This window comes from Choloepus didactylus, chromosome 22 (genome assembly GCF_015220235.1).
Source record: "Choloepus didactylus isolate mChoDid1 chromosome 22, mChoDid1.pri, whole genome shotgun sequence".
Taxonomy (NCBI): domain Eukaryota; kingdom Metazoa; phylum Chordata; class Mammalia; order Pilosa; family Megalonychidae; genus Choloepus; species Choloepus didactylus.
Window position 1 is genome coordinate 12,558,394 of NC_051328.1, and position 26,487 is coordinate 12,584,880.

At 43.3% G+C, this 26,487-nt stretch overlaps 2 protein-coding genes across 6 annotated transcripts in view; one reads left to right on the forward strand and one right to left on the reverse strand.

The window, feature by feature from the left end:
* Positions 1-9,495, reverse strand: part of CIAPIN1 (cytokine induced apoptosis inhibitor 1) — a 28,849-nt gene extending 19,354 nt beyond the window's left edge. The window contains exons 1-3 of one of the 4 annotated variants that reach the window (XM_037815838.1): positions 9,362-9,495; positions 4,507-4,689; positions 3,875-4,027 (exon numbers count right to left, since the gene is read on the reverse strand). In XM_037815838.1, coding sequence (XP_037671766.1) covers positions 3,875-4,027; positions 4,507-4,663 — 310 coding nt within the window. In that variant the 5' untranslated portion in view covers positions 4,664-4,689; positions 9,362-9,495. The other 3 variants (XM_037815835.1, XM_037815836.1, XM_037815837.1) reach the window with 3 other exon arrangements.
* On the forward strand, positions 9,463-23,254 carry COQ9 (coenzyme Q9). 2 transcript variants are annotated; one of them, XM_037815833.1, is made up of 10 exons: positions 9,463-9,607; positions 12,580-12,748; positions 13,911-14,046; positions 18,260-18,402; positions 18,685-18,769; positions 20,071-20,208; positions 20,331-20,435; positions 21,713-21,868; positions 22,178-22,231; positions 22,560-23,254. In XM_037815833.1, the coding sequence occupies exons 1-10, from the start codon at positions 9,538-9,540 to the stop codon at positions 22,593-22,595; spliced, it is 1,092 nt and encodes a 363-aa protein (XP_037671761.1). In that variant the 5' UTR covers positions 9,463-9,537; the 3' UTR covers positions 22,596-23,254. The 2 variants fall into 2 exon arrangements, with proteins under 2 accessions (XP_037671761.1, XP_037671762.1); XM_037815834.1 differs by lacking the exon at positions 20,071-20,208 and having other exon boundaries at positions 9,464-9,607.
* The last annotated feature ends 3,233 nt before the right edge of the window (positions 23,255-26,487 follow it).

Sequence of the window (26,487 nt, forward strand, 5' to 3'; positions counted from 1 at the left end):
CTTTTATTGAGCAGTCCACTTGTGCTAATTAAAACCCCAGCTGGAGCTCAACTGAGCTATATTTGCTTGCTCAGAGAGTGCTACTCTCTAGCCCAGCGAGGCTTTGCAGTTTGGGAGAGTGCTGCTCTCTAGCACCATGAGGCTTTGTAGTTTGGGCCGTGGGGGAGGGGGCTCCCAGCTCGGGTCTGCAGTTTTTACTTACAGATTTTATGCTGCAATCTCAGGCATTTCTCCCAATTCAGGTTGGTGTATGATGAGTGGACGGTCATGTTTGTCCCCCCGCAGCTATTCCAGATTATTTTCTAGTGGTTCCAAGGGGACTAACTAGCTTCCACCCCTCTCTATGCCGCCATCTTCTTGTTTCCTGGTTTCTGTATATTTTTAAAATATTTTCTTTGTGGTTACCCTGGGGTTTATATTACACAACCTACATCTATAACCTACTAATTTGAAAAGACACCAATTTAGTTTCAATAGCATACATGTTCTCTGCTCCTATTCCTGTTTCTCCTCTTTAGGTTATTTTTGTCCCAGTTTATCACTTCATATTTTGAATGTCATTATCAGGAAATATGCCTTTTTCTTGTTCAATTGCATTCTGATTCTTAAATGAATTAAAGAGTAGAGTTGTATATTGTGGATATAGTATTATTTACCCTTTTGCATTTCCCCTTTTAGTTACCCTTACTGACAATCTTCATTTCTTAAAACTACTCCAAGCCACTCTCTCCTGTCTTTTCCTTTCAACCTGCAAAACTCCCTTTAGTAATTCTTGCAGGGCAGGTCTTTTGTTGATGAACTCTCTCATTTTCTGTTTATCTGTGAATACTTTAAACTCTCCTTCATTTTTGAAGGACAGTTCTGCTGGATAAAGAATTTGGGGCTGGCAGTTTTTCTCTTTCAGTACCTTAGATATATCATACTACTGCCTTCTTGCCTCCATGGTTTCTGATGAGAAATCAGAATTTAGTCTTATTGAAGATCCCTTATATATGATGAATTGTTTTTCTCTTGCTGCTTTCAGAATTCTCTTTTCAACTTTGGCATTTGACATTCTGATTAGTATGTGCCTTGGAGTAGGTTTATTAGGATTTATTCTGTCTGGAGTTATTTCCTCAAATATTCTTTCTGCCCGTTCCCTTCTTTTCTCCTTCTGGGACACTCACGATGCATATGTTTGTGTGCTTCATGCTGTCACTCAAATCCCTGAAACACTGTTCAATTTTTTCTATTCTTTTCTCTTTCTGTTCTGACTGTATGATTTCAACTGTCCTGTCTTCTAGTTCGCCGATTCTTCTTCTGCCTGTTCAAATCTGTTGTATGCCTCTAGCGTATTTTTAACCTCTATTATTGTGCTTTTTATCCCCATAATTTGTTACATTTCTTTTTATGCTTTCAAATTCTTCTTTATCTTCACACATTGTCTTCTTAATATCCTTTATCTCTTTATGTGTATCTTCCTTCATCCCCTTGAACTGATTTAGGAGATTTCTTTGAACATCTTTGATTAGTTGTTCCAACTTCTGAGTCTCCTCTGAAGTTTTAATTTGTTCCCCTGACTGAGCCATATCTTCCTTTTTCTTGCTATGGTTTGTAATTTTCTGCTGATGTCTAGGCATCTAATTATTTTGATGAGTTATCTCTGAAGGTCTCTTTCTCCCTCGTGGCTAGGGTTTTATTGCTGATTGGCTTTGTGTTAAGGCTCTTCTTTGAAGCTTGGTCTCACTTATTCTACAGTTTCAGAATAGCTCGTGTTTAACTATGCAGATTTCCTCAGCTCTTCTTCATCTGATTCTTATCCTGGATATGTGGTGCAATTTTTAAGACTGCACTTTTCATTCAATTGTTTCACCTCCAGGAGAGAGCTTCCTTTCCTCTGTTCCTTCTCTGGGAATCCTGATCTGTTTTGTTTGTTTTTGTGAAGACTTTTCTCCCTAGCTCCTATGATTTGGTTAAATTCTCTCCCTCACTCAGTGCCCCGTTTTCCTTATATCTTTCAGTTCTGGGACCCATCCTATCTTTCAGCTGTTCAGTTTATCCTCATCCCCCCTTTTTTTCTGGAGGCTTTTCTGCCTCTGGGTTTCTTCCCTGTTAGGGTATCCCACCCCATAGACCCAGATGGGGTCAATCCAGAAAGATGGGTCACTTCAGAAAAGTCTGTTTTGCCTTTATGTGGTCCAGACAACTGAAACTGGATTGAGTGAGGGCACAATTCTTGCCAGCATTTCTATCAGAGTCTCCCGATCCCCACTGGGGCCCTTTTGTATGCAGCACTCCTTAGTGGCTCGTGTTCTGTCCTGAGTCACTACAGACTTAGTTACCTGTGCCTGGATATGTGTGGCGTTCTAACTTACTGCTGTGAGTCACTCTACAGTCTCTGTCTGTGGTGGGAGGGACCTGGGCTTTGCTGCCTCTATGCAGCAACCAAGTTGCACAGGACCAAGTGATTTTTTTTGTCTTTTTTTGATTTAGCATTTGTGGTATCCTTCTCCAGTCTCTACTGTCCTCCAGAGTTCTAAGTACATGGGATTTGTCCCTTTATTTGCTAAATCTCTGGAGAGGCTTTTTCAGGGAATGTCTTACATCACCATGTTGATGAAATCACTCAGGCCTGTCATCTTCTTACATAAGAAAAATAAGTTCCCATTGTTTAAGGCCGTTGCCAGCTCCTTCTGGCTTACTTCCTGCTACTGGGGCAGTGTGGATGGGGCTCAGGCCATCTTACACTCAGCAGTCAACAAGTGCCCACCCTGCAAGCTTCCAATTTAATAGGAGGGACTCCCTTACAGCCTACTCCCTTGTCTCTTCCAGCTTCTGGTAGCCCCAGGCATTCCTTGTCTTGTGACAGCACAACTCCAATCTCTGCCTTCATCTTCACGTGGCCATCTTCCCTTTGATACTGTATGTCTTTCTTCTCCTTCTCTTATACTTCAGTAGTATTGGATTAAGGTCCCATCCTACTCCAGTATGACCTCATTTTAACTAATAACATCTGTAATGACCCTATTTCCAAATAAGGCCACATTCTGAGGTACTGGGGATTAGGACTCCAACAAATATTTTTGGTGGGCACAATTCAACCCATAACAATGAGCTACTATAGGACTATGCCAGCCATTGTTCTGATCAAGAAGAAACTTGCCGAAGATCACTCACCACTACAGAACCATGCAGGCTATTGCCACTTTCAAGACCCACTGCATGCCAATATACTTGCCACCAGACAGATAAAAACAAAAACCAGAAGAAGAAAAGTCTCTCCACCTTCCCTCCTACACAACTCTATCATGGGTGTACATTTCTTTAACCACCACCACAATCAAGATACAGAACTTTTCCATCACCACAAAGACCCTCATACCACCCCTTTAGAGCCAGATATACCTCCTCTCTCCCATTCCTAATCCATAGCAACCACTAATCTGTTCTCCATCACTATAAATTTATTTCACGAAGTTCATATGAATGGAATCATGTAGCACATAACCTTTTGAAATTGGCTTTTTTCACTCAGCCTAATTCCCTTGAGATCCACCCAAGTTGTTACATGTAGCAATAGATTGTTACTCTTCATTGCGGCACAATTTTCTAAGTTTTGGATATATCATAGTTTGTTTAACCATTCACCCACTGAAGGACCTGGCCATTTTTACGTGGGCAGTTTCCTTATTTTACTACCTAAGGGGGCAGCCAAAGATTACAATCTCTTCAGATCTGCTGCTTCAGATTTCAACAATAATTCATCCCTAAGGAAAAGGTTTTGCTATAGGAATACTGATCTCTAAACCATATCTCCTGCTCTGAGAGATGTGGCCAGCATACCCAATGATTCAACCCTGTTAAACTCTCGTTGCCCAAGTGAAGATTTCCTTACCTACAGCTGTCTCCACAGGCTCTTTCAGAAAAAGACAGCCACCAGGCCGAAGAATCCGTGCCATCTCAGCCAAAATATCAACACTGTGTAGAGTGGTGCTTCCCGGAATTACACCAGATAAAATAAAGTCAAAGCTGGATTCTTTGTGGGCAGCTGAAAAGATGGAAGAGTCTAATCAGCAAGCATCTGAGTCTCAGAAGCAATCTCCCAATCCTTCCCCACACCCCAGAAGTCTACAGGCCTTACCCTGGGAGAATGAACACCAACTTGTTCAGCAAACAATAGTGTTACCACTGTTACCAGCAAGAGGGGCATGAAGCTGCAGCCCTGCTCTCCCTCGGTTTTACTAATTTCAAATCCTTTTATATGCTCAGGGAAAGGAAGTAAAAAAGAAAGTGGGAAAAAGAGTAAGCTTTAAAAAAAAAAAAGTGGAATGGCTAATAAGAAATAAGAACATACACAAATCATTAAGCACACCCTCGAGTCTACTATATCTCAACTGAAAAGCAACAGGGTGACCACTACTATCACATACCACCCAAAACAAAAACTCAGATATCAAGAACTGCAAAAATGCAGCCCTCCCATCAAAACCTTTCAGCCCTGTAAAGCCAACATGGGCAGGTACTTACATTGCAACAGCTGGTTGATGTTTTCCACCGATACTCGGCCCTCATGGCCAGTTAACACTTGAAGCTTATCCACCAGATCCTTCAGAGCCTCTACCGGGGATGAGCTATCCCAGACTACTGCCACAAAATGGCCAGCTGAGATCCCAAACTCTGCCATTCCTGTAGTGTTGATGGACCTAAACTCTAGTGGCCAAAGGAGAATCAAGGCTGAGTTGAGACAAAACTGCAGTTTAATCTATGGGGTACCATCAAAATAAGATTAGAATTATGACCTAATTTCAGACCTCCCACCAAGGAATGCTGATACTAGAAAATCTTATTGTAGATGCTATTATGGTTTTCTAGCCTGAATAAATGAACCCATTATCTCAAGGCTTCATAATTGCAACACTCTCAAACAAGGCAGTTGGCTTCCTTGGGGAGAATCCTGACCTTGCAGAGTCAAGAAAAGAGGATTAGAGTCAAGTAAGGGGGTTAAAGGCAGAAAGATTATTTCCTCTTTGATTTAGAAGACAACTCGAACAGAATAAAAAACCCACAAGAGGATCACACCACCTTTATCTAGAATATGGATGAGTAGAAAAATGGGGATAAAAACTAAAGGACAAATGGGGTGGGATGGGGGGATGATTTGGGTGTTCTTTTTTCACTTTTATTTTTTATTCTTGTTCTGGTTCTTTCTGATGTAAGGAAAATGTTCAGAGATAGATTGTGGTGATGAACGCATAACTATGTTATCATACTATGGATTGTATACCATGGATGACTGTATGGTGTGTGAATGCATTTCAATAAAACTGAATTTAATAAAAAAAAAAAAGTTGATTCTGATGATGAATGTACAACTATATGATGGTCCTGTGAATAGCTGATTGTACATTGTGGATGACTGTACAGTATGTGAATGTATCTCAATAAAACTGTATTTAAAAAAAAAAACCACAAGACATTAATTAGGCAAAGTGTGATTCAGCAAGGAAGGTAAATTGGCAGACATAACCCATCCACAAGTTTAATTAAAAAAAAAAAGACACATTTAAGTTTAGCAAATTTAATACTAATTCTCCTTTCACCTAAATATGAAAATTCTATTGAATCTGCAGTGATCAAAAATAATTACTATGTCTTTAAGATTTACTCAACTCTTATAAAGTTATAAGAAACTTATAAAGTTGCTCAAAGCACTTTATATAATTATGTCACTTGAAGATCTGTCCCTTAAATTACATATTATTCCCATTTTATAGTCAGGAAACCAAAGCAGTTCACTTTGCCTGGGTCACATAAATAATAAGTGTTAAGAGGTCACTGCAAAGCCTATGCTTTTAACTGATGGAAATTTACCCTATAGGACAACTTTCTTTTCCACTTGATACGTAGGTGAGTATAATATGTGCTCACAATGAAATGAGGCCAGGAGATAACATTCTACTCAGCTCCTCCTTTTATTTCTTAAACATTAATGCCACCAAGTTTCCAACTTCAAAGGGCTCAAGCAAATGAAACAAAGACCCAAGCTATGGTAGAGGGATCAGACATGGATTGGGCTTATTCTGAACACTTTTAATTCTGTGTAAGTGGTTAACTCAGTGACAACTGTGCTACCACAAGCACTCTGGAACTGAATTTAAGCCATGTCCACTACACTCTTTCTTCTTTAAATACAGTCACTTCAAATGACTCCCTCGTCTTTGCCTACAAAACATGCCAGGTTAGCCCAAGTTGTCCTTGAATACTACAGTATTTGATCTTGTCTCTCATTTACTAAAGGAGTTTCTAAATAAAGGTTTTATTTTCTAGAGCAATGTCAAATCTCCTTAGCCTTCTGATTCAGGTCCTCTATAAGCTGGCTCTACTGGTATCTCCCATCCTCCTGTTCATACAGCTTGATCTTCAGCCTTGTTCTCTGAAAAACCTTTTCATTTCCACTCTCATGCTTTTTATCTAGTTCCTTCCTTACAGAATGCCCACCTGTTATTATCCTGACAGTACTGCAAGCCCCAATAAAGGACTGTCAAGTGCTATCAGACAAGTAGCATTCCTTGGTTACTTAATTTTTATTTTTAAATCCCTAAAAATCTCTCACGTTCAAGAACGGAACTTTTAAGCTTTTAAACTGTCATGATGTTGAGAAAGAACCACTGCACATCTTTAAGATAAGCAATTCGGCCTCAATTTCACATTTAAGAACTAGCCAGGGAAGACAGGAGTACGGATTGCTTGGATATTATAGTATAAGAAACAAATGACTAGTTTCTAGAATGACGTCAGAACAGGTTCTTCCTTGGGAAAGCAGAAAGGGAAGACAAGCTCCTTGCTGCACTGACTATAACCCTTGCACTGTTCTCACAGAAAAACCCCCATGAAGAAAACAAGAGGCAAAAGATATTTATTATCTAGAGAAAAGCAAAAGCCTGATGTCTAGGCCTTCTCATCAATGTTAGGAAGGCTGAGTTTTCTGGAACATAGGTTTTGGATACAGATATCTTGGGGCTTTATCTAACACTGAATCTTATTAGCTGTATGACTAGAGGGAAGTTATTAGACTCCAAGTCCACTTCCTCATCAATAAAGTAGAGATAATACCTCATATTTTGCAGAACTGCTCTAAGAAGAAAATAAGAAGATAAAGATGTGTAAAACACTCAGGGTCTGGCATGTAGAGCCCAATAACATAATGTTTTAAGAGAATGCTGGGCCTCCACTTCTCTGTGGACAGTTTATTTACTTTTGCTTCAAAGAGTCATATAAAACCTTGTTCTTCCTCCTCAGCCTGCCTGCTGGGAGGATTCCCCAGGGAGAGAGGTGAAGCTTCTTTTTCATTGCTATGATTACAGGGTATAAGAGCTGCATTTTATGACATCTTAGACAGTATTCCAGCGGGATTGTGTCAGTAAACCAGAAGAGTATTTTGTGTTCCATATTCTCTCAAACTAATATTCTTATGGCAAGAGGGAGCTCATACGTGGCCTTTATTAAACATTAACCCTCAAAAAAGACATAGCCACCATTTTCAGTCAGCATTTTCCAAATAAAATGGGAGACGGTGTTATTCTAAATATCTGAAAGCCAGAGTATGCTACTTTTCATTAAAGTTTTGTGTTTTTGTTGTGAATCTGTCTTTTAAAAAATCATAAGGAAAAAAGTCCAGCACCCAAGTCAACATTCTCAGAAGCCATGACTCAGAGCCTGGTTCAATAACTAAAAAGAGGTGGAGTGGGAGTCACTGTTACGCCACTAGCCTTGTTTGTTAGGCACCTTTCCAACTTGGATCATTACACATACATGCCCACAGTTCTTTAAAATGTTACTGGCAGACAGTGAAAGCACATGTCTCAGAGTACCTTCTAGAGATGCACTTGTTTATTTTAAAGTACCCAGAAAAACATCAAATCTTGAGGCATCTGGTCACTCTTAAAGGTAAAAGGGGTCAAAAGAAAAAAATAAAGTTTCAACTTTAGGCTTTAGTTCAAGCTAAGGATCTGATCCTTTTAAGTCAGGTGCACAAAAAAATCTGAGAATACTGACAGTTACTTGTCAGAAGATTTATAAATTAAAATTAGCTAACTGAAGCATGCATGTCCTCTCAGGTGCGTGCACACACACACTCACACACACAAAGAAATTTTTTAAAAAAAGTGAGAATCAGCAAGGAAATGGGAAACTCAGTGCAAAAGAAGTGAAAGACTCTGTCTCCAAGCAACAATTAGGTGTGTGTCAGGGTAAAGGGTTTCAGAAACAACATCCAAGATGAACTAGAGTGTCCACTTAGGAACGGTTCATTTGAAGATAGGTGGATGGAACTCACAAAAACCCATGAACAGATCAATAGTGCTTTAGCTAAATCCAGAGACATGGATACAAAATGCTAACATTTGGGGAGTAGTTCTGCCTTAGGCTCTCTCCCTCTGCCCATCCCCACACAGGGGGAAAGCAGGATGCTGTGAAAAAAAATAGAATTGATAAGGGGATTTGCAAAACACAACTTTAAAAGGTACAAAGACAGTGGTCTAATTGCAAACACACAAAACGTACAGAATCACATGCTTAGTTCCTGTCAGTCAGTTATCCCTGATCCAAAAACCATTTATTTCTTCCTACTGAGTCTTCCCTGATGACACCCGAGAAAGGCGCTCTGCACTGGCATTCCTGTCTGGTGAGAAAGCCATTATCTCCTTGAGCCACCCTGAGCTTGGCACTCAATAATGGCAGAATGAGCAACACCAGCCTTTCCCAAACTTGCAGATCTTACAAGTCACCTGGGGTGCTTTTAAAAATAAGATTCTGTACTGTACCCAGACATACTGAATCAACTATCCATGAGAAGGACCGGGGTACCCGTTTTATTAATAAGCAATCTGGCAAGCACGGGAAATAGTTATACCAATTCAACACCCTGGAGGTTCGGGCAAGCCATGGGCTCAAAATTAAAACCTGCGGACCCAGGTACCCACAAGCTTTTGTTCTTTGCTGCCCGGTATCCTCAAAGACCAAAACTTCAGTTCCCTCAACGTTGAGAAGAAGGACTGAGCAGCCCAAGGTCACAACAGCTGACTACCGACCGAGCCGGGTCTCTGACCCACATGTCTAGGATCCCAGCTCAGCTCACCCGCTGCCCCCGGGAGTTCAGATCCGGACGAGGCAGCCTCGGATGAGCCGGAAACCGGCCCCCGAACCCTCGCACCTTTTTCCCTTGGTCACGAGCCCGCGGAGGTTCTCAAAAAGGTGGCCATGGTTACGTTCCACCGAGCGTTGGGACTGGGAATAAGCAATGAGGGGAAGTGGGGGACGAGGTTGGGCCGGGAAGGGGCCGTTGAGGGAGGTTGGGCTCTGAGGCCGCCCAAACGGAATCTACCTTCCTGCTCCGGATCGCTCCCGGCTTCTCCGCAGCCACCGGCTGGGCGCCTCGCGCCTCTCGCGAGAGGAAGAGGCCTCGGCAGCGCCAAGAGGCCGGAAGTGGCGGCGCCGCTGTCCCCGCGCTGCACGTCGTGTTGCCTTTGTTGCCGCCGCGGAGGCGTGCCCGCTTCCAAGATGGCGGCGGCGGTGTCCGGGGCTTTCAGCCGGGTGGGCTGGAGGCTTTTGCAACTGCGGTGCTGGCCCGGTGAGGGGACGGCCGAGCCGGGGAGCGGGGAGGAGTGGGGAGGGGAAGCGAGGCCGAGCCGGGCGTGAGGCAGGAGGGGCCACTATGGCGACCCGCGAGCAAGGTGAGGTGAAGGGCATTGGCGCGGGGTCGTCGACGTGACAGTCGCGGGCCTGACGGACCGCTTGGCGGGGCTTGGGCTACCCAGCCTGGAGCTGTCCTGAGCAAGAGTGGCGAGGCAGGTCTTGTCATCCCGGTTTAATGGAGTTAACGGAGCCCTAGAGTGGGCACGGGGTGTCCAGGGTCAACAGCTCGTCGGTTGCAGAGCCAGTAGACGCGGACCCAGCCTCTTAATTCCAGATCCATGGCCCGTTCCCTGGGCCACGACCACTCGGGTGATGGGGTGGTTACAGAGAGCAACTAGTCTGGTGATGCCCAGATGTCAGTCTTTTCCCTACCACTTTAATTCTGTGATATCCTCATATTATCTGTCAGTATATATTTAGGGTTTTTATCTGTACATCTGAGTTTTTAAGAAGAAACTTTTTATCGTGCCATAAATGGAAAGCTGATATCACCTTCCATAAATAGAATGTATACATTGAGTCTTTAATATAAATATATAACTAATGAAATACTATTCTCCTGTGGTCCACCTAAAATTTTCTCCTGAATTCCAGTGGTTCCACAATCATACTTTGAGACCTAGCATCTTCTTTTAAAATTCTTGAGTATTTGCTCCAGTCCTTTTTCCATACGTATATTGAGATATTGATATTTTTACACATGCTGTTCCATTCCTTCTCTCTTGAAGTTATTAGTCCCTAAGTTACTCCATAGATTCTTAAAAATGGGAGCCCTTTTGTTGTCTTCATACAACATTCCAAACTAAATATGTTTAGTAGAAGTAATACCTATAGGTAAATTGACTTCCAGCAAAGGAGCTCTGTTGACCCACTCCCCTGTGGAACTGGTGAAAACTTTTAAAAAAATCAACCACTTAAAGCTTCTAGAAATGGTCCCAAGGGCAAACAGCAAAAGAAACATTTCTTCAAGAACATCTATGAGAATTCCAGAAGAAAGGGAGAGTCCGTGGTATGTGAACCAGGACTGCCTTCACCCTCCCCATCCCAGCTCAGCAAGGTGGAATCTCCACTCCAGGCTGCTGTAGACAGATGGAGGGTTTTCTTCCCAGGGAGTGTGACTGAGAGGCGAGAACTCCCTTCTTCTGCCCACTCATGGAACAGAGACTCTGCCTTTGGTGTGGTGCTCTGAGATCATTCATGGTGTCGTCTGTCCCCCCCCCCCATATGAAGGGATGGTTCCATGTCAGGAGAGGCAAGGGGAGAGAATCCCAGACTACTTCCTTTCCCTCACCTCATGGAATAGCTTCTAGAACAGGGTTGTTATTCAGAGAGAGGTTTCTCATTGTCCCAAGTTCCAGAGCCCTGATTTAGAGATTTTGCCTGGGGGAAGAAATCTAAAGACACTCTCAAGAACAGTATACTGGCTAAACAGTTGGCCAGCTAGTTTCCGGAGAGAACTGGTAATAAGACAGCTGAGAGGAGCCTTCCTGGGATCAGAACAAAAATCAAACACCGACCTCAGAAACTGTCCCTTAAAAGGAGCCAGAAATTGATTGCATTAGTTTGTAGAACAATTTATGCCCCAGGGCATTGTTGGAAATGTAGAGCAATCAGTGGGCAATTAGAGTTTAACTATTGGATGTGGTTAAGGAAAGAGGAAAAGAGCCCTATCCAAACCACTGTTATCCCTGTACCTTGAGATACAGTGTAAGTGACTGAACAGGAGGGTAAAAAGGCTTCAGTAAAATAACCCAAGGAGCCACCAAACCAGTAAACAAGCAGATAACAACAACAAGCCCCTGAGTTGGAGGTGGGGTGGGGACCAGTACCCAGAGTTGCCATAGTATATTATGTTCAGTTTCTGTCAAAAAAAATTACAAGGCATGCAAGGAAACAGGAAATTTTGACCCGTGCACTGGGGAAAAAAGCAAGCTACAGAAATCGCCTTTGAGAGAGACCAGATATTGGATTTATCAGAAAAAGACTTTGAAGTAGCCATTATAAACCTGTTCACAGTACTAAAGGAAACCATGATTTAAAAAGTAAAGGAAGGTATGATGACAATGTTGCATCATATAGAGAATATCAGGAAAGAGATAGAAATGATAAAGTATCAAATGGAAATTGCAGAGTTGAAGAGTACAATAACTGAAATAAAAATTTCACAGAAGGCCTCAACAGTAGATTTGAACTGGCAGAAGAAAGAATAAGTGAACTTGAAGATAGGTTGATAGGGATTATGCAAGCTGAAGAACAGAGAGAAAAAAGAGAAAGAAAGATGAAGAGCACATCAGATAAAAGTAGGGCACTACTAAGCAAACCAACGTACACATAATAGGAGTATCAGAAGGAGAGGGGAGAGAGAGAGGAGCAGAAAAAGTACTGGAAAAAGTAATGGCTGGAAATTTCCCAAAGTTTTTGAAAAATTAGTGACCTGTCCAGAGATACCAGATAAGCAGTGGGAGGATCAGGACTCAGATCTTCTAATTTCTAGCCCAGTGCTCTCACCATAATATATAAATTTGTAATATTTTCAAGGCACTTTCACTTTTTGTTTGGGTCTTACAACTCTCCCATAGAGCAAGTAGAATTGGTACTCTTAATTTGCAGATTTTGAAATAAAGCACATAGGGTGGGGGGATGGCCTGCCAGATTTCACAGAGCTAGCAAATGGTAAACAGGCCTAGAAGCCAGGTCCTGTTTCCAGCTCACCGGTTTTGCTGCCACACTATGTTCCTAGGTTACCAGTTTATCTGAGATTTTTGTGTAGGACCCAGCATTTGGATGAGTGACCCTAGTGTAGACTCTACTCTGCTCTTCTTCCTCCTTATCCTTAGTATCACTTTGGGTCTCAAAAGTTCCTCTCTGGGAAGTGTGCCTGATTGAGCTGCCCAATTTCTGTTTCAGGGACCCGCTACCGACCAGCTCTGGCGCCACGTGACTTCCATGCCTCAGCTGTGCAGCTCACATCTTCAGGCAGGCAGGAGCATCAACCTCCCCCCTCTTTTTCTCAGCAACACTCTGAGACACAGGGGGCAGGAGAGCCCCATCCAGAATCTTCTCGTTCACCTCCCAGGTAAACAACAGAACCCCAATCTGCCCATTTCTGGGTATGGTTGGATATTTCTATTCCTTCTCCCCTTCTTCTCCATGTCCCTCCTCCTCCTCCAGCATTTTTAAGGCTTTCTTTGAAAAAACTTGTTGTTTTTATAAAAATGGTGCCTGCCTATTCTAAAACATCTACACAGTATAAAGAAGTACAAATATACAGCAAAATTACCAGAAATCACAAATCCAGAGATACCCATGCTCACATTTTGGTGAATATCTTTTTAGGAGATGTTTCTCTAAGCGTATTTCATATATAAGTCTATGTATATAATTATACACTATACAGTTATACATGCTGTCCCAGATCCTTTATTTTTCTCACTGTTTTACAACTTACATTATTTTAAATGGCTGCAAATAGCTGTGCCAAAATTTATATTTTGCAAATAGGTGCAAATATCTAGCAAATAGCTGTGCCAAAATTTATCTAATTATCTTTTATTGATAGATATTTAAATTTTCTCTGCTGGTATGAAAAATATTATAAGTATGTGATTCTTTCATTGAAAGTGGGAGCATTGATTAAAGAATATGCACATTTAACTTTTTAATACATATGTGGGGCCAAACTGCCTTCCAGAGATAATATAATTTCCATTTTCATTCAGTTATGTTTTTTCTTCTTATGCTATCACTGAGACATTTTTGTAGGCCTGAACTTAGAATAATCCTAATCATTTATCTGTTTTCTGATTAAAGTTCTTTTCATTTCAATTCAGCAAATTTTTTTGAGGGTCTGCTATGTGCCAGGCCCTATGACTAATGTAAACATAGTCCCTGCCCTCATGGAGTTACAGTCTGGTGCAAATACAGATAAAGAAGCCATCTAAGCACTGCGTGGTAAGGGCTGTAAGTGGGGAAGTCCAGGGTGCTATGGGAGCACATGCCTTTGTATCACATGACCTCCATACCCCACCAAATCCGTTCTCTCAGTGATTGTATGGGAAAGGAAGGATGAGATAAGTTCTGTTCTGTCAGCATTAAAACATCAACACTGACAGAAAAGTAAACGTCCTCCCGAAGTGCTTGGAGGAGGTGTGTGGTTTCTGGTCAGGCACATCTGGCAGGCCCAGCAGTAGGGGTGTGCCTGGCTCCACCCCCACGTCTCTCTTGGGTCTGGGTCTCAGGTACACAGACCAGGGCGGTGAGGAGGAGGAGGACCATGAGAGCGAGGAGCAGCTGCAGCACCGCATCCTGACCGCAGCCCTGGAGTTCGTGCCCACGCAAGGGTGGACGGCCGAGGCCATCGCAGAGGGCGCCCAGGTGTGTGTAGGCAGGAGTGGCCCAAGCCTGACCATGACCAACCAGGACAGGTCAGCCCAGCCGAGCAGAGGCCTCGTGCCCTCCCAGCTACAGGATTTTCTGGGGGCTTTGTTTTTTGTTTTGTTCCCCCCATAGAGTAGAAAAAGCTTAATTTTATTATTGATTTTTAATATAAAAGGAATGTATCATGGAGGTGGTTCTTGGGAGTTAGGTCCTAAATGCAGCTTTTAGGCAAGAATTGCCTGTGGCCAAAACCACTGTATTTTATTGACTCTAAGATGCGTTTGGTTGTAAGAAACGCCATTATTTTATGCATCACTAAAAAGAAAAACACACTGCCTGTTAAACTATGATATATCATCAGTTGTACAATTCACATCACACTGATTGTCTAAAATGAAGAAAATTTGCATCTTAGAGTCAATGAAATATCTCATTTGAAAACCCCCAGGAAGGTACCACTTTGGAGACCAACACATGTAATTGTTTTTCAATAATTCCAACAGTCAGCTTTTCTTCTGCTCCTTTAGATTAAGGAATAGGTTTATGTGTAGGCTATCTTGTATCAAAAGGAATCATCCAGCATAGACACTCATCCCATGAGAGGTGAATGAGGACAGAGACTAAGGGAATTACAGATGCTTGTCTCCCATCCCAAGCTCACTACAGGGCATCTGCTCATGGAAGGGACAGTGGGAACTTTTGCTGCTTTATTTAAATTATTTCTTTTGTCTTCTCCCACTCTCTCTCTAAAGAGCACAGATGGTAATAGAAATTTTATAAGTGAATGTGTATACTCTACAACTCCACTGTGTGCTCACTGTGAAAACTTTGAACAGTAAAAAAACAAATATGTTTAAAAATGTAAAAATCATCTGTAATCACACTAAGGATTCTCCTATTAACATTTTAGTGCCTATTCCTTCAAACATTTTTTAAACTTTTGTTAATCATTTATTCCTTAAATATGTATTGACCAAATAGTGTATGCTAGACCCTGGGCTAGGTCCTTGGGACATCGTAATAGTTCCTGCCTTGTTGAGCTTCCAGTCTAACATCATTAATCAAATGTATACAGCTGTATGCTCACAAAATGTGATAGGTGCTATAAAGAAAAGGTACTATGGAACATATAATGGAGGGACCTGATCTATACAGGATGGGATTCAGGGAGTGGTCAGGAAAGGCTCTTGAGCTGAGAGCTGAGGAATGAGTAGGTTTTCTCTGCTTTGGGGAAGGATTGGGCAAGTATAGATAGAAAAACAGTGTGTACGAAGCAGAAGGAAGCATGGTATAGTAGAAGAACCAGAGAAAACCATTGCACAGAGTGGAGAGCATGAGTGAGAGAGTTTTGTGATGAGGAAGACTGGTAAGATCAGTTGAGGCCAAATCAGGCAAAGCCCTAAACGTCATGTCAAGAAGTTAGAATTTTATTCTAAGAGCAATTGAAAATACAGGCTTAAGTTTGGCATTTGTAAAAGAATGCTGGGGCTGCTGGATGTAAAAATGGATTGGAGGCACAGAGAGTCATTGGGGGCTGTTGCCAGTCATCCAGGAGAGATGAAGTTTGGCCTAGAGTTTTGGCAGTGAGTGTGGAGGCAAATGGGGAGGTGAGGAAATGGAGAAAGTGAAATAGCTCCTTTGAGGCATTTGGCTATGAAGAGTAAGAGAGAGAGGATGTAAAGAGGGGAATGGGCTGGAAGTTGGACCATGTTTGAACACTGATGGGAAGAGTGCAGAAACAAGGGTGAGGATGCAGACACAAGACAAAATGGGCAGAATCCTCACACAGAGCCAGAATAAGGTTCCTATGAAGGCAAGAATTATGAGATCCAGAAAACTAGTGGAAGAACCAGCCTTAAGATGTTGTTTTGGTTTGCTAAAGCTGCCAAAACACGATATACCAGAAATGGACTGGCTTTTAACAGTGGGGATTTATTAGCTTATAAATTACAATTCTAAGGCCATGAAAATGCCCCAATTAAGGCATCAATAGGATGATACCTTCTCTGAAGAGAGGCTGCTGACATCTGGGGTTCTTCTGTCAGATAACAAGGCACGGGGCTGGTGTCTACTGGTCCTTTGCTCCTGGGTCTCGTTGCTTTCAACTTCTTGTTCCAGTGGCCTCCTCTCTGAGTTTCTGGGGGTCCTCTCTTAGCTTCTCTGAGCCTTTTCTCTCTGAGCTCTCTCGGCTTTTCTGTCCTTTATCTTCTTATAAAGGACTCCAGTAAAAGGATTTAGGTCCACCTTGAATGGGGTAGCTCACATCTCAGTTGAAAGGTCCCACCCACAATAGTTCTGCACCCACAGGAATGGATTAAAAGAACATGGCCTTTTCTGGGGGTACATAACAGCTTCAAACTAACACAGATGTATTGGGGGAAAGTTGGAGAGGATGGCTGCAGGTTTAGTTTCTAAAAGAAAATTAAGGGAGTCCGTAGGGAATGGTGTTCTCTGTAAAGTAGATGTGATTGTCTCTTGAACCTGAGGTTAGGAAGGGTGGGAGAGGACAAAGGTTTTAGGGGAGCTTTTTACAGAGAGTGGTGAAACAAGTAGATGACAGAAGTGTAAGAGAATTGTTTGGAAAAATCTATACTGAATATCCTATGGTTAACTTTTTTTTTTCCTGCTTTGCATATCTTCTTTCGTAATGGCTACAAAATACATATGTTTACATGACATATGCATTATGTCATGTAAACAATTTATAAACATTTGGGTTGTTTCCAATTTTTTAGTATGATAATGTGCAACATACGAGAGCACATTTCTAATTAGTTTCTTTAGGACAAATTCTGAGAAGTGAGATTGCTCTTCCAGGGAGTGTATCAGTCAGGATCCAGTCTCCAGTCCAGGAGACAGAAACTACACCAGTTATTCAAATTGAGAGAATTTAGTACAAAAAATGTTAACTAAGTATAAACTTGGTAACCAGGTAACTGAACAGATAAAGTTAAACTCTAAGATACCATGAAGGTAGCAACTGTGGGAAGCAGCTCCTGTCCTCAGGGCTAAGGGTAAAGGGAAGGGTTGGAATTATTTAAACTAGAAGCTTGGAGAAGAGTCTTCTGTGGAGGTGAAACTTGGACCTCTGAGGAGGAGGTGCTACTCAGTAGGTGCTGATGTCTCTAAGTTCGGAGGAAAATTTCTTGGGGCTGGCACAGACCTTAGGAGGGCCCTGATGATAATACCTCCTGAAGAACGTGGGAGAAGTCAGTGAGGGGGTATATGTGATGTGCTCACAGTGAGCACACAGTAACTGTGAGTACCGCTGCTGCAACTCTGTGGTTGTCAGTACTGCAGTTGCCTTCCAGTGAGGCCATGCACGTCCACCAAAAGAGTGGGTTTCCCCACTCTCAAAATGGGTTATTTTTTTGTTCTTTTCTTGCCCCTTGTCCCTGCTGTCAGGGTTCTGCCTCCAGTAGACTGATGTGTATCAAGAATAGAAATGGTCTTTGTGGTGTACTTAACTCTTTGATAGCTCATTAAGAAAAGGTTGTTTCTTGTGTTTTTGTTTGAAACAGCTGAGAAATCCAGTTCCCAGGACATTGGAGTTAAGTGAATTGCTCAGGAAGACAGTTATAAGTGCTCTTTTTCTCTTTGAGTCTTTTTCTTTTCCCAAGCCTCTTGCTGTATTAGTTAGGACTTTTTAGGTTGCAAGTGGTAGGAGCCCAACTCTGGCTTAATCAAGAAAGGGAATGTTTGGGCTCATTTAAAGACAGAAAAGCCTGGAAGTAGCTCTGATACAGTGTTCTTAGACCATGCTGCCAGGAACTGTCTCTGTTCGTCATCTCTGCTGTGATTTCCTGTCTGTGAGTTTTAGTCTCAGCAGGAGCTTCCCATGCAGGACTGAAAATGGCTCAGCAACTCCAGTGAGAGGGGAGCATCTCTTTCCTTTAGTGCTAGCAAAACTCCTGAGGCAAACTCTTAAGACCTGGATCTGATACGTGCTCAACCTTGAGCTGGTCACTGTGAACTCCCGTTAACTGAGCCTAGATCCCATGCTTTGCGCACACACTGAGGGGCTTGATTGGTGTGGAAAGACGAGTGGTCAGTCAGCTTCACCCACATCACATGGACCAAGAGTGAGGAGTAGGGGTGCCCCACTGAAAAGCCTGTGCTATTTACTAGAAGAGACACTGGTGTTGAACAGGTAACAAATGTCCACTATGCTTGCCCACCACTTTTCTGTTTCCTCTGTCCCCTTTTGTAGTCTCTGGGTCTCTCCAGTGCAGCAGCCAGCATGTTTGGGACTGATGGCAGTGAGCTGATACTGCATTTTGTGACCCAGTGCAATGCTCGGCTCAACCATGTGCTGGAAGAGAAGCAGAAGCTGGTACAGCTGGGCCAGGCAGAGTGAGTCCTGTGGCATTATTACTCAGGGTGGCAGCTGAGGAGCAGGGGACTCAGGACCCACCAGCTGTCCCCAGGAGACCAATCCAAGCAGAGCTACAAGAGAGGCATTGAGCAGCCCTGCTGCTTTGTGGGGACTGAAACCCAGCATCCAGTGACTGACAGCTTTAGTTAGACCAGCATCGAGCTGGTGGGACCTGCCTCCCCCATGGCTGAGTGGGCATTGGTGGCACGAAGCTCATGCCTTCAATCCAGAGACACGCTGTTTTCTTTTCCCTCTTTCAGGAAGAAGAAGACAGACCAGTTCCTGAGGGATGTGGTGGAAACCAGACTGAGAATGCTGATCCCATACATTGAGCACTGGCCCCGGGTACAGATTTCAAATCCAGGCCCCAGAGTGACAGTAGTATTCACAGCAGCCCTGATAATTAATGTCCAGAATTCTCAGCACCCTTTCTCAGAAGGCTTTGTACACTGCCCCGAAGTTAACTAATTCATCTCCGCATGCCAGGGATACTCAGTGCGCTTGGTGGAACTAGGTTTCCAACGTGGCAGTGCCAAAGAGAATAACTGAGACATCTGGGTCTCAGTTCCTGAAAATGTGAGTCACCTTGGATACTAGATCACGCTCTGTGTCCTGGCAGCCTGAACGTGCTACCAAGTCTTCAGTGAGGAGGAATCCATGAAGGAATTTAGGGAAATGAGAGGATTTAAGTGGGCAGCCTCACTTTCAAGAACAGCCCTATTGTGTTCCAGATCTCAGAGGACTGGCACTTCTTATCGAATTGTCAGTGTGATGCTTGGGAATTGGAGTATTCATGCTAAGGACTTTTTTCCCCCTTTTTTTGAAGCTTTCATTTTCCTTTGTTTCAAGGTTGTCACAGTGCCGGGCCATTTATTCAATTAAGGAAGTATAAAAAGTCAAAGTCTATCAGAAGTGAGAGGGACCCAGAGCATCTCTTGTCTTATGTCCAGCTGGAAGACTATTGAGCATGTAATTTCAGTCCATCAACTGGCTGACATTTGAGGCCCTCTGGTGCCCCTAATACCAGGCTGGGTGCCAGAGGGATACAGCCAAGGGTCACAGCCCATCCCTGCCTAGGCTGACCATGCTTGGTTTCAAATCCTTGGCCTTTACTCATTCCATAAGGTGCTCACCTTGCCATTCAAGCAGTGAGAGGTCATGTCTGAGGCCATGGGCTGCCATCTTGATTCAGCCCTCTGTTTCCTTCTTTGGGGTTGCTTCGCTAAGAAAAAAACTTTCCAGCCAATCCAGGACTTTTACCAGCTCCCACAGGCCACAGCCAAAGGATTTTAGAATTGGTAAAGCGGCAACACCTCATACTATCAGGCTAGCGGAGTTGATGTCTGCTAACAGAGGGGTCCCTGGGTTGTGCCATCACTTTTACCAGTCAAATTTTTTTGGTTGAAGTTTAACAAATCAACTGGAGTTTAACTTAAGCAAAAAAGGGGGGAGGAATTTATTGTGAAGCTGCAGTGGTGCATCAAGGGCAGAATGCTCCTGGGCCCTGGGAGTAGTCCAGATTTTGGACCTAGGAAAGCTCCAGACTCCCCCCTCCCAAATCTCTGCTGCTTCCTCCATGCTGCAGAATAGGGTGCCCTTCTCCATCCTTGTTCTTAGTTTTAGAGACACCAGTCCTGACCTTCCAGCTGTCTTCATTACCAATTCCAAATGCCATGGATGGAGAATCTGATTGGGCCAGCTTACGACGGGAATCTGCCCCTGGCTCTAATCAGCTACAGCCAGGGTTGTTAGCTGCTCGGCGCTTACTCCAGTGGGAGCAGATGGTGGGTCTCAAAGAACCAGAGCTGGGCAGGCCCCCTCATATACCTCTATGGAGAGATGAGATGCCAGTCACCTGTGCTCAGTACCCTGTGCAGAACCTCTGCCCCTGTCGTTCTCTCCTCAGGCCCTCAGCATCCTCATGCTCCCTCACAACATCCCGCCCAGCCTGAACCTGCTCACCAGTATGGTGGACGACATGTGGCATTACGCTGGGGACCAGTCCACTGACGTAAGTGCTTTCCATGGGCCCACACAATCCTGGGAAAGGCTTGGGTTACAGCAATCCAGTTCTGCCCTGAGCATTTCTTCAAGACATTTGTGAAATTTCTTTGGTCACAAATCCCTTCAGGGGACATGCAGTGTCATTCCCATCTTGGAAAGGAAAGACTAAGGTGTGAGGAAGGTCACTCAACAAGCCAAAGTGGGATCTAGGCCTTCGTTCAGGAACCAGCATTCTAGCCACAAACCAGATGGTTATTCCTTCTGACCTACAGTGATGACATCAGGCATTGGAGAGCCTTGTGATTGGGCTGCCTTTTTATAGCCATTTCCCCCCTCCTAAGATTTAGATTTTGCTGCAGAATCTCTCAGTGTGTGTCTTTCCTGCGGCTGATTTTTTAAAAAGGAATGCCACAGAAACACCCATTGCTTTAAAAAGGAACTCCCTTCCCCCAGCCTTGCTTTGCTGAGAAATTAATAAACTCCTTTAAACAGGCATCAAGAAAGAATCTGGCTTGTTAATGCTGCCATCAGGAAATTTTTTAAAGAGAAGAAAGCAAACATATACCTTCATAAAAAAAATTGATATGTGATGGTACTTTGTGGAATTCAGAATGGGAAAGCAAGTGATATTTCCATCAGAGTTGTAACAAACTGCTTTAATAAACTTCCCCTATGTGGGAATAGACCACCAACTGAGATGGTAGGAAAATGAAATTAGAAAGCAATGAAATTAAAGGAATAAAACACCAATCAGCTGAGCTGGTGCTCTGAAGAGTAGTTTGCCAGGACAGTCAGAATTTGTCAAGAGACTTGAACTCTCAGTTCTTCCCAGAGTTCTAATCTGTCCATGACCCTGCCCCATTTCTCACTTTATTGATGAGTACATCAGGATTTGGTCATAACTGGCTGATCACTGGGCCCCAGGACCAAGATGTCCTAAGACTTAGTCTTTTCACCAGTAGTTCTGAAATAGACTGATCTGGCAAAATCACCCAAGGTACTTTTTAAACATCCAGATTACTGGTGCTTACTTCAGACCCACTGATTCAAGAAGCTGAGCCCATGAGCTTGCATTTTTTTACCTCCCAGGTAATTCTGATGCCCAGCCTGGTGTGGGAGCAGTAGTAGAGTCTGTTGTCTGGAGAGCCATATGGGTCTATGAGGGAAAGAAGAGATAAGGAGAGAGCTTGTGAATCCTTATGGGCTTGGGTAGAGACTGCCTCAGACTTCCCCCAGCCCACAGACATAGTGGTGACCCACCTTCCTGGATGGGTTCCTTTGCAGTTTAACTGGTACACTCGCCGAGCCGTGCTTGCTGGCATCTACAACACGACAGAGCTGGTGATGATGCAGGACTCCTCCCCAGACTTCGAGGACACTTGGCGCTTCCTGGAAAACCGGGTTAACGATGCAATGAACATGGGCCACACTGCCAAGCAGGTAATTGGGGCCAGCCATTTGGGAAGCCTCCTCTCTCGGCACACCCATTCTCCTCGGGCCACAGCTGGTCACCTCTGTGTTCTCTTGCTCCCTTTCGGCTTCCTGGAGTGGTGGGGGGAGGGGTTCCGAGGTTTTCCTTGTGCCAGAACTGTCTTTGCCCGCTTACGACTGTTGTCCATAGGTTCTTCCTCCAGTACAAGACCCCTTTGTCCCCACCTGTTGGGGCTTACAGGCCTCCTGATTTGTCCTACCTGCCCCACCTTTGGCTTGTGTTGGGACGTAAGGGAACCTGACTCTGATTCCTTCTAGGTCAAGTCCACTGGAGAGGCACTGGTGCAGGGACTCATGGGTGCAGCAGTGACAGTGAGTATCACCCATCTCATTCTAGCCCACCCCCATCCTGCTTCAGCCCTATGATGGTTACATGTGTCACTGTCCCCACAGTGTAGCCTTAAACTGGAACACTAATAATAAGACAGTGGCTCAGCATCATAGTCTCTTGATCCAAATACCCTGCCTCTTTATTTTTTTATTGGGCGTCAAGAAAAATCACTAACTCCTGGGGCCCAGTTATATCAAGTCATTGTATCATAGCCATGCCTACAGCCTCAAAAGTCCTGATCTTTCCCACTGGAATCCTGAAGTCAGAGCTAGGCCACCACTATTCTTTCTCTTTTTATCTCCATATCAGCTTAAGAACTTGACAGGTCTAAACCAACGCCGGTGAGAAGGAAGCTGGAGTGCCCAGAAAAAAAAAAAAAGTGGATATATTTAAAGGGCTTTGAGAAGTATGACGTGCCATCCATGAACAGGATATTGATGAGAAATCACTGAAGGACTCCTGGTCGCTACCACAGCCACCTGGAAACCACAGGGCATTTGATGATGCATTTCAAGCCCGGAATTGAGCCACTTCTTCAGTTCCTAATACCAGGCCAAGCTTCCCGATGCCTTCTGTATTGCAGCTGTATGATTGAAAAATTAGGATCTCATCTAAGCATCCACAGTGGAAACCTGGGCCATTCCCATCATGATCCCATGGGCAACTTGATCGTGTCTACCTTCCTAGAAATGTTTTCTGGGGCTCCCAAGCCAGGGTCAGGGTCTGAAGCCACCACAAGGTGGCAGCTGATCCCCAGCACAGCACAACATGTGCACCCAGAAGTGTTCCATTGGCCCCCTTCCCTCTCGGATGTCCTTCTGAGAGGCTGCACCTGGCAACCCCCTCAGAGACGTGCCTCACCTGACACGGGTGCCTGCTGGCAGTGGTACTCAGCCTGGCCTGAGGTGTGATCCCAGGCTTGGTGTTGCGGTACACCAGCATTCATTACAGGATTATTCATGAACGTTGAGTCTGTAAAAATGATAATAAATGTGTTTGAAGTAGTTTCCTGTTGTATAGTTGTTTCCATATAGGCCATGGCAGGTGTCTGAGACCCCAGATAGCGGTGTTGCGGAAAAGGTTTCAGGCTAGCAGCCAGGAAACCTGAGTTCTGGTTCTGGAGCTGCCCTATACCGACTGGGTAACTATGGCACCTCTGCCTCTCTGGGCCTGGGTCTCCCCAGAGCTGCCTTGGCTGCTGTTGCCCGCCCATCCAGCCATGCCTAGCCACTTGACCTGGCTGGGCTCCCTTTGCACGTCTGGTTAACACTGTCCTCTGCTCTGCCCTCCCCTAGCCACATCTGCTGCATATTAGCAGAGGAAGTTATGAGCTAATAGGAACCTCAGATCTCTTCTCATGGGCTCCCCACTGGGTCCTTTCAGCACTTCTCTAATTCTTTTCATCTGTTGACACCTTGTCAAGTTCCCTGCGGTATCTGTTTCAAATTTCATTCCATTCTTTACCCTTCATTGTGTCTATCTCACACTTAGCGGACAGCCTGAATTCTTACCTTACCGAGAAGACAGACTGTGGGGCAAGGCCCCCTCAGTGCCCTTCCTCTCCTGTCTCAGGAGGAGGTGTCACTCCTTGCCAAGGCAAACTCCTCTTTATCTCCTTCTGTGATTACTCTTCCTTCTTCTGTCCCCTCAGTGTAGCCCCTGCCAAGTTCTATTGTAAGGCCTCTCTTCTCTGCATGAGCTTCATTACTCTCAAGTTCCCAACCACTCCTATGATTTCACCTTTTTGAGGCCATACAAACCTCTCTCCAGACTGTTAGGGTGTTTTGGTAATTCTTATGTGCTGGGCACACTGCCAGGCAGTGGGGGTGCAGAGATGAAGAGCCCCCTCAGGAACTGCACAGCACTCTAGACAATGATGGTTTTTTAAGAGCAGTGGTAAGTTTACAGAGAAATGCAGAAAGTATCAAGTTCCCATATACACCCTTCTTCACACACACACTTTTTCCTGTTAACATTTTTCATTTAGTGCACTACCTTTGTTATAATTGGTGAATTGATATTATTATAATGATATTATTAAGGCCACAGTTAAACGTTAGGGCTCATTCTTGGTGGTGTACAGTTTTATGAGGTTTTTTTGTTGTGCTGATATGTATATATACAACATAAAATTTTCCCTTTTAACTACTTTCCTGCATACAATTCAGTGGTGTTAATTACCTTCACAATGTGCTACCATCAATACTGTAGATGATGCATTTTATTAAAGAGCATTGGCTTTTTTTCCAGCAGCCCAGAAGCCACATGCATGACCCAGACTTCAGGGTGGAAGGGAAAGGGTATAGGCCTATCTTTTAAAGACTTGAAAACAATTAGGATTTAATATAAGCAAGAGTGGAAAGATAGAACATTCTTAATACATTCTCAGTGAAATTAGTACGATCTAGTGGACAATTTGACTATAAAAATCTACATAGTTTACTCAAATATAAATTGATTCAAAAAGATCATTTTTTATCAGATTAGCAAAGAATAAAAAGTTTGATAATATCCAGTGTTGACAAGGGACAGGAAATCAGGAAATCACATATCGTGAGTGGGAGTGTCAATTTACAGCTTATTTGGAGGATTATTTGGTCATATTTATTAAAAATGTGTTCATATGTTTTCAACAGTTCCAGGTGAAGGAATTTGTTTTACTGATACTTAACTGTAAACAAGGATGTTCATACAGCCCTATGTATAACAGTAAAAAACTAGCCACAACCTCAGTGTTCCCCATCATTATGGAACTCATGAAATAATTGATTTTTTATAAATGCAATGAATTATTGAAAGGAACAAATTGATTTATATGTACTGATCGCACACACACACACTTTGTAAGGCTCTATAAGCAATTTAGATTTTCTAATTTTTCAAATTTATTTCCATAAAGTTCTTCCAAATGTGTTTTTTATTTTAATCTGGGAGACACAGGCTGTATTAATTTCCCTTGGCTTTTGAAGCAAATTACCACAGACTTCGTGGCTTAAAACAACAGAAACTTATGCTGTCACAGTTCTGGAAACCAGAAGCCTGAAATTAAGGTGTCCACACGGCTGCGCTTGCTCCACAGGTTCTAGGGGAGATTCTGCCCCTAGTTTCTTCGGGCTTCAGGTGGCTGTTGGCATTCCTTAACCTGTGGCCGCATCATGCTGCCTTATTTGTGTGTCTCAGGAAGAGGTCTCATTTCTTTTTTTAAAATAAAGAGCATTGTTTTTGTTTGTTTGTTTGTTAGTCTTTTGTTTTCAGCAATTTGAGAAGCCACTTGAGGATGGAAGGGAAAGTTGCTAAAGTATGCTCATTGCTCAAGTATAGTTTCATTTTTCCATAGAGCTTACATATTTACTTCACTCTTTTTATGGGCCTCATTTTATTCTTATGTGTGTATATTTAACCAGATCTCTATCAATAGACAATTAGTTTTGGTTATAATCGTTTGCCCTTACAAAGAACGCTGCAATGAAAGTCCCTGAATATGCATCTTTGCTCACAAGAGCAAATATTTTTGGCAGGTGAATTCCGAAAAGTGTTATTACTGAGTTAAAAGGCGTATGATTGTGTGTGTGTGTGTGTGTGTGTGTGTGTGTGTGTGTGTGTGTGTGTGTCAAATTTCCCTCAAAGATGAACTTGGTGCATTTTATTTTTTTTTTTTTTTTTTTATTATTATTTTTTTTTAATCATCATTTTATTGAGATATATTCACATACCACGCAGTCATACAAAACAAATTGTACTTTCGATTGTTTACAGTACCATTACATAGTTGTACATTCATCACCTAAATCAATCCCTGACACCTTCATTAGCACACACACAAAAATAACAAGAATAATAATTAGAGTGAAAAAGAGCAATTGAAGTAAAAAAGAACACTGGGTACCTTTGTCTGTTTGTTTCCTTCCCCTACTTTTCTACACATCCATCCATAAACTAGACAAAGTGGTGTTTGGTCCTTATGGCTTTCCCAATCCCATTGTCACCCCTCATAAGCTACATTTTTATACAACTGTCTTCGAGATTCATGGGTTCTGGGTTGTAGTTTGATAGTTTCAGGTATCCACCACCAGCTACCCCAATTCTTTAGAACCTAAAAAGGGTTGGATTTTCCAAAAACTTCCTTCTGTGAAACGTCTAGCCCAGAGCAGTTCCGGCTTCCGAGCAACAGGCGGCGCTGTGAGCGCGTCTCAGCGGAAGCGGCGGGGGCCGCGCAGGCGACTTCCGGTGTCGGCGA